This window comes from Perca flavescens, chromosome 7 (assembly GCF_004354835.1).
Source record: "Perca flavescens isolate YP-PL-M2 chromosome 7, PFLA_1.0, whole genome shotgun sequence".
NCBI classification, from domain to species: Eukaryota; Metazoa; Chordata; class Actinopteri; order Perciformes; family Percidae; genus Perca; species Perca flavescens.
Genome location: NC_041337.1, coordinates 5,767,671 through 5,785,026, shown reverse-complemented (window position 1 = coordinate 5,785,026; position 17,356 = coordinate 5,767,671). Strand labels below are relative to the sequence as shown.

At 41.4% G+C, this 17,356-nt stretch overlaps 1 protein-coding gene across 1 annotated transcript in view; it reads left to right on the top strand.

Moving 5' to 3' along the window:
* The window catches only part of vwa5b1 (von Willebrand factor A domain containing 5B1), a 30,142-nt gene extending 15,353 nt beyond the window's left edge, over positions 1-14,789 (top strand). Inside the window, exons 12-22 of the mRNA XM_028582021.1 lie at positions 193-378; positions 631-820; positions 1,663-1,862; positions 3,664-3,910; positions 5,201-5,494; positions 6,865-7,002; positions 8,355-8,489; positions 9,189-9,281; positions 9,706-9,775; positions 11,504-11,627; positions 13,218-14,789. Of these exons, the coding sequence (XP_028437822.1) occupies positions 193-378; positions 631-820; positions 1,663-1,862; positions 3,664-3,910; positions 5,201-5,494; positions 6,865-7,002; positions 8,355-8,489; positions 9,189-9,281; positions 9,706-9,775; positions 11,504-11,627; positions 13,218-13,865 (2,325 nt within the window). The 3' untranslated portion in view covers positions 13,866-14,789. The remainder of the gene's footprint in view (positions 1-192; positions 379-630; positions 821-1,662; positions 1,863-3,663; positions 3,911-5,200; positions 5,495-6,864; positions 7,003-8,354; positions 8,490-9,188; positions 9,282-9,705; positions 9,776-11,503; positions 11,628-13,217) is intronic.
* The last annotated feature ends 2,567 nt before the right edge of the window (positions 14,790-17,356 follow it).

The window sequence follows — 17,356 nt, the reverse complement described above, 5'->3', positions numbered from 1 at the left end:
CTCCTAAAGACAGCCATCTATTCTGAGGCCCACTGGAGAGCCATTATGCTGTGCTTTCTAAGCACCGAGTGTCTGCCACTGATACAAATTAGGATTATTTTTTATTAGGATTTCTCAGTGACGCCATTTGCTTCATGTGCTGGTCACGAAGAAGCTGTGGTTTATATCTGAAAGTCTATTATTACTCCACAGATGATAAAGTCCCTGAAGAAAACCATGTCTCCGGTCCTCAGTGACATTTCCATTGAGTGGCTCTTTCCTGAGACCAAAGAAGTGCTGCTGTCCCCTGTGGGCAACACCTTCCTGTTTCCAGGGGACAGTCTGATTGGCTACAGTGTGGTTTGCGACGCCACCCGCTACCATGCCAACCCCAAATCTGTAAGTCCAAGACGTCAGCTGAGAGGAGACAAAAGACTGCATGCGAGATGACCTTATGTGTTGTAAATGTTTTTCAGCAAAGGAACCAAAATTTAGTTTTGTTAAGGCTCTGTTTGATAAATCATTTAATTGTTTAATTTAAATCACTTATCCGTTACCTCTGAACGGTGTGATTAAAAAGGGCTAACGATGAAGAAGCTTTTTAATCAAACCTTGTGAAGTGGATGTGTCACCTACTTAAAATCTCAACAGGACAAGAGGAGGCGATACAGCATGATGCGCTCCATCGAGTCAGCCAGCTCCGTGTTTTACCACTCTCAAGAGGAGGACCCGCTGAAGACGAGTAGTGACAGTCAGGGGTCTTACAGGGAAGCACCTCTGTATGATTCCTACCAGGACTCCATGACAGACAACCCTGCCACCCAAGAGCAAGACACCATGGGTAAGAACTTACAGTATACGCATCCTCTCGCTCGTTACAGTTGTCTTTTATAACACTGGTAGTCTCGCAGTCTCGCAATTCTCCAGTAGCCAAAACATTTCAACATTACTAAAGCTTAATCATGGCTTTTCTAGTCTCGCATTGCCAGACCTATCTCCACAGCGATGCGGAGTAAGGTCTGGCTACACCACACATACATTCTGGCTTAGGAGAGAAAAAGGAGAGGTTGTTTGCATTTCTTTAAACCAATCACAATTGTCTTGGGCGGCGCTAAGCTCTGGACGCAGCGATGGTTGCTCTGCTAAATAGTCTCGGAAAGGAACTTGTTTAGGTGGAACATTTGTAGCCTCGTGAGACCGTCCCGATCTCGCAAGGTCCAGTTTTCCACTCGCAGATCAGTCTGGCATCTTGAGATAGAGAAAATTTGGAGTCGTTCACCAAACGATCGACCAATTAGCGTAGGTTGCAAGGGATATGTCCTCCCCAATATTTAGAAGAGGTAGATTTAGGGCATAGGGTTGAGGAAACATATGGTTGAGGAAACACAGGGCTTAGGGAACATAGACACAGTCCGCATGGCTGTAGACATCATTGCACATGGTGATTTATTCTGTAGAATTTATTATAATGTTGCTTTTGGAAATGAATCTCTTTGGTAGAGGATGTTCCCCATTCAGGAAAGCACTGACCCCGACAAAGAAAAGCTGTGGTGAACTGGGCATCTTTGTCAACAATCTTGAGTTAACCCTCACCAATTCAGACTAGCCGAAACTAACTAACTATCAAGATTTGCTATTTTGAATTGTTTTTCGACTATTTCTATTTTTTGAACAAAACATCAGGGTTTGATAGCAAGACGTCTCCAAGAAGGCGCGCATACAGCACCAACCAGATAAGTGACTACAACCCGGCAAAAAAGGTCTACACTCCCAGTGATCCCAGCTCTGTGGTGGCTAAGAATCCACTGAGGAGAGCCAAAGTCCAGGAGCTGATAGGCCAGATGAGCCCTGAGCACGAGGCCCAGTGGAGGAGCGACTACCAGGTGTGGTCTCACACTGTCAAATGTATCATTCACACGATTGCTATCAAAATGATTTGCACATGTTTGGTTTGTAAAATAGGTCAGCACTTCTTTTTTTTTTGGATTCAGTTAGTAATTTAGTTGTTGCTCACAGATCTCAAACCAGTGCTTCCAAACTAACTACTTTCTTTAATAATGATTACCGTATTTTTCGGACTATAAGTCACTCCGGAGTATAAGTCGCATCAGTCAAAAAATGCGTCATGAAGAGAAAAAAAACATATATAAGTCGCACTGGACTATAAGTCGCATTTATTTAGATTATAAATACAAGAGTTATTCAACTACACAATAGCACACAATACGCTGAATACGGTAGGTGTCCGGTATGTTAACGTAACACATTAACAGTTATTGAACTATACAATAGCACACAGAACAACTAGCTATCAGGGCGTGGAGCATGGATGTATTAAAAGGCGTGGAGACGTAACTGCACCCTGAACGAGCCCCTCCCGACTCGTTCCTCCAGCTCTGGCCGTCTTGCTTTCAGCCCACGATTAGCCGATTAGCTTTCTTTGTTTTCTTCATTGCAGTAAGAGTCACCTTTTCGCCAGTCTCCCTCATAAGTTTCTCCCTCATTTCAAACTCTCTTTCTGCTGCCCGATTACCGTTTTCGGCTGCATATTTTACTACCTGCAGTTTGTTATCTCTTTTCTTTCTCAGTTGTCTTTAGGAGGAGCGTTCTAGTTGTCACAAGCCTAGAGCGCCCTCTTGCGGCTGTAGACGGCAATGTTTTCAGTATAAATTAACATGTAAAAACATGTTAAATTATATATATTTTGATATATAAGTCGCACCTGACTATAAGTCGCAGGACCAGCCAAAGGAAAAAAAGTGTGACTTATAGTCCGGAAAATACGGTAATAACATGATATAAACCATAATCAGTTATAATAACAAAGGCAGGAGAATCATATTTTCTAACACGACACAGTTTTCATATTGTGATTAGATGGAAAAAGAACACTATTTGTATTCAGACTGCGTTGATAAATTAAACCACCATCTGACCCTGATCGGGATTTGAGTATAATGACGAACAGACTAATGTGCTCTGTTCAGTAATGAGGGGCAACATTTATGAATGGCAATCAGTTTTGAATATTGCTCAGGGAGCAGCTCAGTATAACTAAACAGAGTTCACTGGGCTCTGAAGAGATCTCCTCTTTGTAAATCAGATTACTATTCACTGCACTCATGCCGTGATTAAATTATATCTAATAATTATGTGTTAATATAGTAACTTTCTATTTATGTTTGTGTATGGCCAAATTAATTAAATATCAAATAAATCCAATATTGTACTTTTTTACTCCACTACATTAATCTGACAGCTTTATTTACTGGTAATTGGATTTTTTCACACAAAGCACATGTAGTGTAGTGCTAAAGTGATGATCGTAATATCACGATATTACGATCATCAGTTTCAAGTGGTGTCTTTTCCTCGTTTTAAAGGCTGCATTACAGTAAGGTGATGTACTTTTCTGAACTTACCAGACTATTATAGCTGTTCTATTATTTGCATTTTTCCCCACTTAGACATTATGTCGACATTACTGATGATTATTTATCTAAAATCCAAGTGTGAAGATATTTTGTAAGAGCACCAATTGTCAACCCTAGAATATCGCCTCGATATTGAGGTATTTGATCAAGAATATCGTGATATCTGATTTTCTCCCTATCGCCCAGCCCTAACTCAGATTGCATCAGGGTATTTTAATTTGAAAAAAAACAACCTTTTTTTTGTGTGCAGCCACAGCTGGCAAGCCTGTGTGCCTCATCTTCGAGAGGGCGCCCTGCCAGCTGTCCCAGGCCGCTCCCTCAGCAGGAGCCGCCCTTACAGCAAGAAGCCGACTCAGAGCTTCATTTCCATTCCCAGCCTCAGGACAACCCACAGCCCAGTGGCGTTAGTGCACCGCCTGCAGCTCGCAACTCCGCTGGCGAAGATGGATCCAGATCATCCACTGACAGCCCTTCTGTGGGCAGCGTCGGAGACACAGGTGAGAACACAAGCTGTCTGTTTTATTAATGCAAAATAATGTATTAAATAAAACCAAATTTTACCAGTCAACACATCTTAAAGGCAGGGCTGGTAATGTTGAAAAGCTAGCAAGATCTGATAGTAGCATCTCCTTGGGGCTCCGTCTAACCCCTCCCCCCGCCCCCCGGGGCTCTGCCCACACACAAACGTGCACGAGCACCGCGGTGTCGCAGCTTCAGAGCAGAGCGGCGAAACGAGCGACATAGCACTTCATGTCTCATTCATCGGTAAGCAAACCGCTAATATTATCACACCGAATGTTTAAAACAAACATGACCACTGTAAGCAATGTGGCGCCGACGTGCACTGAGCTCAGGCTCATACTCGGGAGGGGTAGAGTACGCACAGCGGGGCAAGGAGGCGTTTCATTGGTTCTTTCCAAGTGGACAGTGAGACTGTGATTGGTGGGTGTTTTTACAGGATTACAGCAGATACAGGTGACTGATCTTTTCTGCTCCTTTTTCAGAGCCCTGAAGTTATTTATTGCTGTCGGGCTGTAAGGACCATTTCAAACATGATATAAAAAAGTGTATATTTGAAATAGTTACCAACCCTGCCTTTAAAGCAATTAAACATTTTAAAGTTGTCATACATTTTAAAGTAGCAATGGCCTTTGACTGAAACTATACAGATTGTCCCTTTTAAAGGAATGGTTTTACTTTTTTGGGAAATAGAACTCTTACATATGTCCAGTACAAATGAATGTACACACATGAGAGTGGTATCAATCTGACTCTTTGCAAGAAAACAATTTAGCATATTTCCCAAAACTATTGAACTATTCCTTTTACATGATAGAGATCCTAATCCCAAATTTCGATTATAAAATACAATTACCAGCCCTTAAATTCAAGCCAAGACCACAGTGGTTTCATTCAGTCTGAAGTATCTTAAATTTAATTAAATGACAACATAAACAAATCCCATCCCAAATCCAAGAGGAGAAATAATGACAGATGGTCGAGCACAGAAGTGACTCGGACAGGAAATGGTTTTTCTATATTTGGGATCAAAACAGAAAATTAATCAGGAACAAAAGAAATAGCATTTTAGAAAAACAATGATTTGAGATCCATTAAAGCTGGCTGAACACAGAGAGCTTTGGAAAACATATGTGATGAGTTAATCCAACACAAATCCAGTCCCACGTGAGCTGTAGCAGCTGGCGACGAACTTCAGATGGATTTGAATACATGTTGAGTATGAAATGGAAATTGCACATTCAGGAATCCAACCTGTGATATTTCAGATGGCTATGGACATCAGTTATGTCAAGCAGAAACCCCACAGGAGAGCCACATTTCAGATCTGGGTGCAGCCAGCCAGCTGAAATGTGACTGCAAGGCCGTGGTGTCCGGACTGCTGTGTGGGAAACCAGCAAGGTGGGAGGTCGTCTTCGATATCGAGCCCTTCCTGAATGGCCGGGAGCGTGAGGAAAAGGTTCACGAGGAGCTGTGGAACGAGACCTTCCACCACATGGCTGGACACTCCATCATACGCGACTTTGAGCACATGGCGGATAAGGAGTGTGACATTGAGCACGGTGAGCTCTTTGGAGATTTTAATGTTTATCGGAAAGATTCTAAGATATGATAGATGGATGGATGGATGGATGGATGGATGAATGGATGAACGGATGGATACAGTAGATATAGCAATAGATAGATAAAACAGATCAGGAGTAGGTCTTCTGACTATTTCAATTTGAAATATATGGATCTTAAGTCTCTTATCTTATTTCACATAGGTGTTGACATTTTAGAGATACAACAGTTTAGGAAATATGCTTATTTGCTTTATTGGCATTATACATTGATAATAAAGATGACAAAATCAGCCAGATTAAAGAAAGAGTGAGTAGGTTGATATTTGTACCTTTGGACCAGTGTTGCCAAGTACATTCGATGGAAAGTAGCTGAAGCCTGCTCGAAAAGTGGCTAAATGTCGCTTGATGACGCCATGTACTAATTAGCATATTGAATATATCATTATGTCAAATTTGCGCCCCTGTGTAGTGTCAGACAATGTCAGGTCTTCACGTTTGCTTCTCCCTCAGTCTGTATCCACATATAAAGTACATGAAATATGGCCCATTCAGACTACATGTTACCAGGGGCTTATCACAAAACATTCTGGGCCCTGTAGAAAGGCATTCTCTATGGGCCCCTCCCAGCATTCACAGCTATTCATTCTAGCATCTTTTCGGGCCCCCTCATCACATGAGGGCCCTGGGTACCCATTTCCACCCCCAGTCCACCAGCAGAAACTTCCCAGTTGTTTCCAAGCTGCTGCTCTGCACTGCTGAAATCATGATTTTATAACCGCGACATCATCTGACAAAATCACCAAAAACACAAGTTAAAGACAACAGCTGTGCTGGGTTTAATTGTAAAATGATCACACAGAGAGAAAGTTAGAAGCAATAGAATTCATACTTTTCCTCCTGCACAGCGCACGGACCCTATCTGCAGTACTATACGACACGCCCATAGACTCGCTGCTGCTCCTCAGTCACTGAACAGAAGTCTCGCTCGCCCGATAATATTGGCAACTGTTTTTTACAGAGAGTCGTTGAAAAAAAGTCGCTAAGGGGGTCTGAAAAGTCGCTAAATCTAGTGAAAAAGTCGTTGGCAACACTGCTTTGGACCGAGCAAGGCTAGCTTGTTTCCTCCTGAGATAAGCCAACCATCTCCTGGCTGTAGCTTTATATTTAACGGACCGATATGAGAGTGGTGTCTCCTCATCTAAATCTTGACAATAAAGCAAATAAGCGCATTTAGAAAAAAATGTCAAACTATTCCTTTAAGCTGCATTTAATGTATGATTCATGTATGAGTTACTGTATGTTTAGAATAATGTTATGTTATCCTATGATATGCTACGTAATCACTGTATGCTTATTATAATTGGCAGGCTCTGGCAGAAAGTACCAGGTATACGCTATTCACACCAGCAAGGCCTGCAACATACTGAGCAAACACACAGCGCTGGTTCCCATTGACCTGGACACTAATGAATATTTGCAGACGTGTATTGAATACATAAACAGCAGTAAGTCATACGGATTTAATGTGATGAAGTCTTTATACCACCCACTGTTCTGTCTTCTCCACGTTTAAACAGAACGTTCACCTCAAACAAAACCCAACAACTTCTTTCAGTTGAACTACTTTCGTTTGTAGTTTAGAAGTTATAAAGTAGTATAGTAGTATAAATGAATAATAAAGTATTCTCTCATTAAAGGACATTTTGGGAAATGTGCTTATTCGCTTGCCAAAAGTTAGAAATCTGTTTGTTAAATCTGAAGCTACAGAGAGCAGAAAGTTACATTAGCTTAGCTTAGCATAAAGACTAGGAACAGGGGTACACAGCTAGCCTGGCTCTGTACAATGGTAACAAATAATGCACTTACCAGGCCCTTTAAAGCTCACTTATATTGCAATATTACTTTTATTTTTATATTATCGTGCAATATTAATTTTCCATTTTAGTTTACTTTACCAAACATATTTTATTGTTATTCTATTAGGTCCAACATTAGCATTACTCTGTATGCACTTTACATTTATTACTTCAGGAATGTTCTATCTTATCGTATTGTAACTAACATGCTTAAAGCTACCATTAAGAACCATTAAGAAAATTAATTGGCAACAATTTTAATAATCGATGAATCATTACAGATTACAAAAGATGCTGCTTTTCTGTGTTTTATATCATTTAAAAAAAAATTTTTTTCTTCAAATGAAATACTTTGAAGTTTTGAAAGTGTTGCCTTTGGGCATTCTGTAGTCTCGCTTTGCCAGACCTTCCTCCACACGCTGCGCAGCTGTGGAGGAGGGTCTGGCTACTCCACACAGCATTCCGGGATGGGAGAAAAATGTGCTCTGGTTTATTGGCAATTCTTTACACCAATCACAATCGTCATGGGCACCACTAAGCGTGGAACATGTGTACGTTCAAAAGTTGTTCAGATTGGACCGATAGTCTAGCTAGCTGTCTGGATTTAGCCTGCAGAAAGGAGGAGCAGATAGTCCTCAAGGGTTGTCGTCACTTTGAGGTTGCCAGGCAAACAGCGGAGACTTCAATTCACTGCTGAAAACTCACTGCTCCCAGCCAAGAAAAGCAAAATAAGCGCATTATCCAAAATATCGAACTATTCCTTTAACTTTCAATGTTGCAACCTGTTTCTATCCCAACATTATTACTGATTTGGCATTCTTACTTATAGCTATTGGCTTTTCAACACTCAGATCTGTGTCCACATACTGAGACTAAACTGTGATTGTGGTTCAGTCTAAAGAAGGCCTAGATCCAAAATGATATCAATCTGGACTCACTTTCAAATTGTGCAACACAAGTACTACTTAAAAAAATAAAATAACAAATGATTTTGTTTTCAGGTGAAGGTCTGAAGAGGGGCTCACATTCCAGGTCTCGTTCAGGGAGCAGGAAGAACAGAGGCTACTCCATCGGACTGGGTCGCTCTCAGTCTGGAGGCATGTCTGAGGAAGCTGAAGATGTCCTGCTGCCCAACAGTAGGCTGCGTAGCTCACAATTTCTTTTTTTTAAAGAGAATGTTTTTTGGGGCTTTTTACTTCATTAGATAGTGATAGTGGATAGACAGGAAAGGGGGGAAGAGAGAGGATGACACGCAGCAAAGGGTCGCAGGACGGACTCAAAGCTCACAATTCATGCATTCATTCATAGAAGGCATCTTTTATTGCAAATAAAATAGTTAATATACATTAGATGGATATATTTAGGAAGAAGGTGGTATGAGGTCTTTCAAGATTGACGTTTCTCATATTTATATTTATTCAAATCTGTCTTTATTTGAATTGGAAAGGTTGCAGTCTTGAATCGTCAGCACCAGTAATTGGGAGGTATTGTGCGCTCGGGAAAGCTGAGTGCCGCTTTACATCAAAAATACTTATTTAAACTTCAGCAAAAGGGCACAAAATGTTAAACTGGCTTTCAATGGTGGCATAGCAACAGCAGGAGCTAAGACTAGCACACTGCTCGAGCATCTGCTTGGCACTGCCGGTTAAAAGGAAAGAGGTGCACAGTGGGCACCGATGCAAATGAGCTGCTTCAGTGTTGCCTGGTAATGCTGTCTTTTTTTAAAACACCTGGTTAGGTTTTGAGAAAAAAAAAGGAATGATTTTGTAAAAGAAATTAAACTAAATAAAGGGCAGCTGAGAGTTAATTTCCCTTCTTTTTGATCATTGTCTAAGATGGAGAGGATGGCGTCTCTCCCTGCAGCACCCCCTCCTCCGCCGGCTGGGAGAAATGTAACTTCACAGAGGGTACGTGCAACACATCAACCGGTCAGTGAATTTTGCTGCATCTCATCCATTTTCCTCCACAAAGACCTTTGACATAAACTGTCTGCCAGTCTCTTGTCTTTTTCTGGGCAGCACTGTGGCGTTGTTCAATATGTGAAACATGAGATTATTGACATTTTAGTCCCTCTCCTTGTAAGTGATTCCGTGGCTTGTATCGACAAACACTGTCTGGACAAACAAAACCATGAGCACACACTGAAGGCACAAACACACTCGCACAAGAAGAAGTGTGTGGAGAGACAGCTGGAATATGTGTCCTCCGCTGTCACCGTTGCATCTCCGTGGGTGTTTTATTTCTTTATTATGTGAGACTCATGTTGAGAACTAAACAGACAAGAGACAGAAAATGCCACTACTGCTTTCTCTCTCTCCTCCCCTTGTCTAACTCTGCCTCTCTGTCTCCAAGTCTCCCAAAGGAGTCCGTCCGTGACCTCTGACCAATCACAGAAATCGGTGGAGAGCCTTTTTTCTGCCAGGTGGGTGATTGGAGACTGGCTGGCTACATAAATGTGCAGTAGCTGTGGTACCACTGCATGCACAGACACGGGGACTTCAGCCATATACATATTTAACTGCTCTCTTTTTTAACATACTTATCTTTATCCATCAGCTGATTCTGACTTTTAGAGCATGCTGTCTTGAGGTTAATGAATCAGGACAATACTGCAGCAGTGGAAGAAGCATACAGAACCTTGACTTTAGTAAAAGTACTAACACCACACAAGTAGAAGTCTTGCATTGAAAATTATACTTAAGTAAAAGTATGTAGGTATCATCAGGAAAATGTACTAAAAGTATTAAAAGTAACAATACTAAATGCAGAAAAATTCTCACATTTTAGAAACTGGAAACGTTAAAAACAAATCTGTCAATCAACTAAGTGTTTTATCGCCTAGTCATTTCAGCTGGACTTGTTATATTGCTTGGTAGTTTAATTTATAATAAAACATTGTATTTTATAAACTACATGTGATTTTCTGCAAAAAGCTTGATTTGTAAAGTAACTAAAGCTGTCAGATTAATGTAGTGGAGTGAAAAGTACAACATTTCTCTCTGAAATGTAGCTATTCGACCATCTGACAATCACATCTGATAGACTATACTGGCCCCTTTGAGCATGTTAACATTGTGATGTTTAGCAGGTACCATGTTCAGCTGAGGCTGATGGGAATGTCATAAGTGGATTACAATTAATTCTGAGGGGAACATGAATGCCTAAACCAAATTTTATGGCAATCCATCAGACACTTCAGACAGACATTTCACACAAAACCTCATGGTGGCGCTAGAGGAAAAGTCAGGGGATCACCAAAGTCATTAGGATTCATCCTCTGGAGACCATGAAAGCATGTACAAAGATGTCATGGTAATCCATCAAACATTAAAGTGCCCATATTATGCTCATTTTCAGGTTCATAATTGTATTTTAGGTTGTACCAGAATAGGTTTACATGGTTTAATTTTCAAAAAACACCATATTTTTGTTGTAGTGCACATTGCTGCAGCTCCTCTTTTCACCCTGTGTGTTGAGCTCTCCGTTTTAGCTACAGAGTGAGGCATCTCACTTCTATCCCATCTTTGTTGTTTGTTGCATGTGTCGCACATGCACAGTAGCTAGGTAAGGACTACTAGCTAGAAGCTAGCGCTGCTAGCGGTTAGCCACCTCGTTCTCAATAGCAAAACACTTCTACAACACACACGAGTTCACCCTAATCTACAAAATAAATTGCATAGAACTACTTCCACGCAAAGTTGGAAGTGTGCCCTCATTTAGAAGAAGTCTCCTGGCTAATCCTGCCTTGTACTGACCGAAGTTGGAGAAACAGCTAGCTGATGTGGTATTAGCTAGTGGTTAGCACACACCAAATGTTTCGACCAATGACGTAGACGGCCCTGCCGATTTTGACCAGCTCACCCGGAGACTGAAGACATTCAGAAACCGTATCTCACTCAAAACAGCATGGATGGTTTTTTTTCCCAAGTTTGTATGCATGTGGGAAGCACCAGAGACACAAAATAACCCCAAATCCCAGAAAAAGGGATTTTTTTCAAGATATTCTAGTCTGGACCAAAATCGTTCATTTTTTTGGTTCCTATTGAAAATTTACAGAATATTGAAAAGAAACAATTGCTTCCCCTATCCATGTACAAGCAATAGAGTCAATCTAATGGTGGTGTGTGCTTCTCTCTCTCTCCTCTGTAAGGTTGGCCCTCAGCAGGACTCGTCTCCTGACTCGGGCTGCCAAAGGATTCATGTGTCGATCTCACAGCAAGTCCGGTGATTCAATTGGAGAGAGTGACAACGAGAACAAAGACTACATTCCTCTGGTGAGCAGCAGATCTATAACACGTGAATGCTCTTGTCAACATGCATATCTTTCTAAGGACGCTGATTTAAACCGACTGTAGATTTGTCGGAAGAGACAAATGTGTCGCAGTCTGTGACAGTTAGAATGCATGGAACAATAAGCAGTAGCAGATCTAAGCTGTTTTAATTAGTCCAGAGGGCTAAAATGTTCAACATGTAATCATGCTGAATCTGATTCAAATCCAATCTAGAACCTATCTTTTCATATCACCCCCTTTCTTTGCAAATTTGCCCTGTCTCGAAAAACAAAAACAGAATATGGAGATGATAAAAAGAGGTCAGTGGTGGATACAAGTGATTTAATCAGGTATATGCATTCTGATTTTTATATATATATATTTTCACTATTAATTTGATCTATAATTGACTAAGGAAGGAGTCGTATAATCTTAGCCAAGTGAACTGAAAACCGTGCGACAATTTGGCAGGTTTTTTCAAAATTGGTGTAAAAGCAAAAAAGAAATCCTGTTTTCCTGAGCATGGTCTTTTTCTGCCTAGTAAAATAAATTGCAAGTGATAGAACAATCCTCTGTAATTTGCTTAGGGGCCTAAAGTCCAGGCTTACTTTAATACTGTATATAGTAAGACCACACTCTGCTCCTACCTGACACAACCAAGACCTTGAAGGAGGCTCTAATTATGCAGTGCATATCACCTTGTTCATATGTATTATTCATCACTTTTCAAATTCAAAGGAAAGACATCTGTCAAAAATGATCAGAATGGCTGCCTCCCAAAAATGATTTTCCCTTCCTTTAACAACGACCATTGAGGTATCCTATTGCGAGGCACCTCACGCTCAGCTGCTGATTTGAGCAGGAAGTAATCAACCATAAAAGACTTGTTGCTACAAGATGCAGTGCAGTTCAGAACAGCAAGCACTCAAATAAGTTGATAAGGTCCAACCGCACGTCTTATTTTGTGTTTGTCATCTAACTATAAATCGAGAAACCTTTTTGTGTGTGTGTGTGTGTGTGTGTGTGTGTGTGTGTGTGTGTGTGTGTGTGTGTGTGTGTGTGTGTGTGTGTGTGTGTGTGTGCGCGCGCGTGTGCGTGCGTGTGCGTGTGCGTGTGCGTGCGTGATTGTCTCTTTCAATTCTCCATAGATTTTCCATTTGATTTCTATGGGCACATGTCTGTGATTACTCCACATTTTAATTGTGATATTTTGTGAGTAAAATCTGAATCTGCAACATAACCAGTAACATTTCAGGTAAATGTAGTAATACAATGTTTTCCTCTGAAGTAGAAGTACAAAGTAAGTGAGTAGTATACAGTTGAGTTGGATATCAAGTTCTTTCGGGGCCCTTCTGTAAGTTATTTCAGGGTACAATGGTGCCAAGCAGTCGGCCCATTCCAGGCACTTTTTGAAGGGGCACTGCACTAGTGCATAAAAAAACACAAATTGCTAACGGAAGAGAAATTTTAGGGGCTTGAATGCACCCTCCCTCCTTTACAAGTACCACCACACTGCTGATTAAAGGTTGGAAATAAATTAAATAACATAAGCTTTACTTTATGTTACGCTGTAAACTATTTCCTTCTGCACAGGTGTTGTTGCAATTGGCTAGTGGTGCATTTCCCCTGGACACAGCACTGTGTGATGCCATTAGTGTGCCCATGGACAAGCTAAAGTGGACATCCCCCTTCACCAGCCACCGCAGCAGCCTTGGCCACCTGTCTCACGCCAGCAGCCGCCGTGCTGAGAGTGCCGATGACGGACGCAAATCACCGTGTGAACCAGAAACATATCAGCACGCTACAGGCATCAACAGCCCTTTTCATCTGTCCAGGAGTTCCTGGACGGATGCTGGTCCTGCCTCATTAGGCAGTCCTTCCGCCAGTGCTGAGCCTCGGCTCTCCCAACACTCCCAGGCGGACAGCGGACGGGGCTTTGGGTCAGGCGGCTTGGAAACAGCATCGCCCAGCGGTGTGCTAAAGAGGATGCTGGATCCAGAGAGCATGGTGTGGGCCACAGCGGTGGCTCTCGCCTGGCTGGAGCACAGCTCTGCCAGTCATTTCATAGAGTGGGAACTGGTAGCCGCCAAAGCCAGCATGTGGTTGAGCGCGCAGGAAATCCCAGAGGGCCGAGACTTAGCCTCCGTCAAGTCTGCTGCCAACCAGCTCTTCATCATCATCAGACACTGGGATGAGAACCTGCAACTGAACATGCTCTGTTACAACCCTAACAGTGTCTGAGCCCTGCTAATCCAAGGCTGAAAATACAGACCACGGAAAGTACTCAATTCCATATGATACTATGCTACCCGGAGCTGTACTATTCTCTGTTCGGCAGTTCGTCCTCTGAAGTCTGACTTTGCAGTTGTGAACAATGTGTATTTTCTTCTGTTTGTGTTGTTCCTCCAAACATGTCACAGGCTCTTCACAGGCACTATGTGCAAGCTATTACCTTGTTTGTGCCATATACTGGAGCTGGATCCGTGTTAGCAAGGGATCTAGTCAGAGGTATGTCACAGATTTGAGTTTCATGGCCATGAATGTCAGTGTTAAATCAATAGCATGCTAGGCCACGGACCACCAACATCTGAGAAAAGCTCTTTTTGTCATCATATTGATGTTATGGGGAGAATGCTGCAAAACAATTGTAAGAAAAAAAATGTTCCATGCGTTGACACAGTTTTTACATCTTTACAGCATTTTCTGTATTGATTGTATTGTGGAAAAAAATGTTAAATGACAATATCTGGGTACTTGCTAGCGATCTGTGTCTTTTCTACCGCCTGTTGCCATTACAGTGTTCTTAATATTTGCCATTTCTGCAGTTTTATTAAAGCAGACAGAAAAATATGCAAAAAGCTAAAGAAAATTTAAAATATATGTTAAGATTTGTTTAAAAAAGATGTAGCTTTGGTGGGAATCTATGAATGTGTATCCCACTAGCATGTTATTTGCTGTTTATTATTTAATGATACATACAGTTTATATTTTTTCACTTATCTGAGTATACCTGTCTTAGAGTAGAGGTTTTGATCATGCATTCGTTTTTCAATTAATAGAGATTAACGCGGACCTGGAGTCAGTAGCACCAAACCGATGGTTTAACTAAAATTAGCCTTGTTATGAGCTAAGGGTTTACTATGTAAGTGGATATTTGCGTCTCACTAATTTAAATGGGGTTGCACCAAAAAAAATAGTTCTTACGTAAAGATTAGTTATTTTATTTATTTAGTTATTACATATTAACACCTTGTAACTGGGTTAGGGTTAGTATTGAGTTGGGTTGGGATGGCAATGGCCCCTTCACAAGTTGAAAATAATACCAGCGTCATGGGACTTTGTACTGTGCATGGGAATTATGCTTTTTGGGTCAGTGTGCATCACGTGATGAACGTAGAAATTACAAAAATTGCCTAATAGACCCGGACTTGAGACATTCCTAACGTTTCAATGGTCTTACCCGATTTAGTAAATCATTAGTTTGAAAATAGCTTGTTGATTGCAACTTAGGAGGGACAATACACACAAACTCAGTAATGGATTTATTCACAGCTGGTGCCACCCAATCCTGACATCTATGGGTATGCTGCCCTGGGATTCAGATAGGAAGGAGCCCTGCTACAGTAGTTCTGTCATGCTCACAGCTCATTTACCGCAAGTGCCTAACCAAGGTTTAAAGTTGGCAGAAAATGTAGATCTGTTCACTGCAGTTTAATCACTGTGGGTACTGATTGGTTCTTTTTCTTAAATATACAGCGGGTACCCTTCTTTCTTTCTTATTTTGTGACTTGAATCTGTGTGTGGCCCTTTAAAGGCATCTTTCTGTATTTATTTTCCTCTCTTTCTTATTCCATCAGTGTTGCTTTACTCAGGTATTTATTAATTTTCCTTCACTCAGGCTGAGTTGCATAAATCCTTCTGCATGAACACAGGTGTTTATTTTATGATGTTTAATGACTGAATTGCCACATTGACTACAGTAGATGTCATATAGTAATATTTTTGTGCTGTAATTGCAGTAGTAAGTGCAGTATTTTTTATGTACTGGGTCAGTTATATAGTGCAGTATCTTTCAACTTGCTGTGTGTGCTTTTATAAATGATTGTTGACTGTTTGAGGCTGTTGAAAGCTTCTGTAGTGTCTTTATAATTGTTGATGCTATGATCAGCTCTGCATGTAATAAAATAACTACCACCAAAGTTACAGGTTCTATAGCTGTTATTGCCCCACGGCTAACAACAAGGGGTACCTCAAGGATCAATGCAAGGACCCTTCTCTTCTTAAGGGTCCTTAGTAACAGTACCTTATCTTTGTACTATTATCTGCTCATGTGGGTTTTGATACTGTTGCTACCTAACTCTATGTTTCCGCTGGATGACCCCACTGTCTCAAAGTGGATGCTGGCCTGCCTCACCAGTATCTCAAAATAGATGATGGACCGCCACCTTCAACTCAATCTTTCTAAAGGCCCAGTCACACCAGCTTTTAAAAGGACGAAATCAACTAAGTAATTAGTTTTAGAATTCCCACAACCAGTACATTTGCTTAGGGAGGCAAAGTAAATAAAACATTTTTTTTGCATCAAATTAAAATTTTGTGAACTTTGACACTGAAATTGACCAAAAGCCGCATTGACAGCGACAGCCTGTGCGCAACGGAGAGCCGGAGAGTCCAAAATGGAGTAAGTTATAGTAGCATTGTCTTCTCCAGTAGATCTCACAAGCCGTTTTCTCATGTAAACTCTGGACAATGTCAGGAGAATCAGGTCCTAACTTTCACGTTTCACACAACAGGAGATTGTCTCTGCATTCTTACTTACTAGTCTAGGTTAGGTGTGGGGTGGCGCCTGCGTAGAGCGTGCAGGAGGCAGGACATTACGTGGATTACAACATGTTCATGTAGCCGGTTCGTAATTTGGTTATTAGCAACCGAGTCTCTTGCCGTCCTTGAATTTCTCTGACGATTTCGGCTCTTTACTGACAGAAGTCATCTCTCCAGTTATACTTTTTCGTTGCTGCCTTCGGGAAAATCACCCTTCTTCTTTAACCTTGGGTGTTTGCACCAGCCGCATGATAGAAACACCATCAACACACCCACTCGCTTGCTGTGAATTCTCCGGACAATGACCTGCTCTTTTCACACATGGGCTCAATAGGACATTACATGGACTTTGTAGTAGGGAGCTGGCAGGGCAAAGTTTTTTTTAATGTCCAGCCAAGTAATTCAGACATTTGCATTCTCACATACAGCTACTCCGAGTAATGTCTACAAAAGTTCACGGTTGCAGTGAAGCAGGAAAAGTTAACCCTCACCTCGACTTCCTGTTGTTCTGGGAGAAGGAGCAGTCAGTATTGAGTAAGAGGAAATGAGACGCTACCAAGCGGACCCAACACAGTTCTTGCGGCCTGAGTCGCGGTGACGTGAAGTGACAGTTCTGTGGGAAGTACATGTCAGGCTACGCCGTAGGGTCCGTATCTACACGTACCTTCGTACCTACAGCATTTATTTAACGCAGAACTTTACTGTAAATCAAGCTTAATTCCACTTGGCTCTGATGTGATGTCAAGGTGACATCCACTGCACAGGTTGTGGAACAGAACATGTCTCATTAAAGTCAATATGCTGCCATAATACGGCTCCTTGAAATCAAAGAGGGTACACTAATAAGGATGGCAAGACAACATTTACACCTTCCACACTATTACAAGGTGAAACATGCACAGCATGGGAGA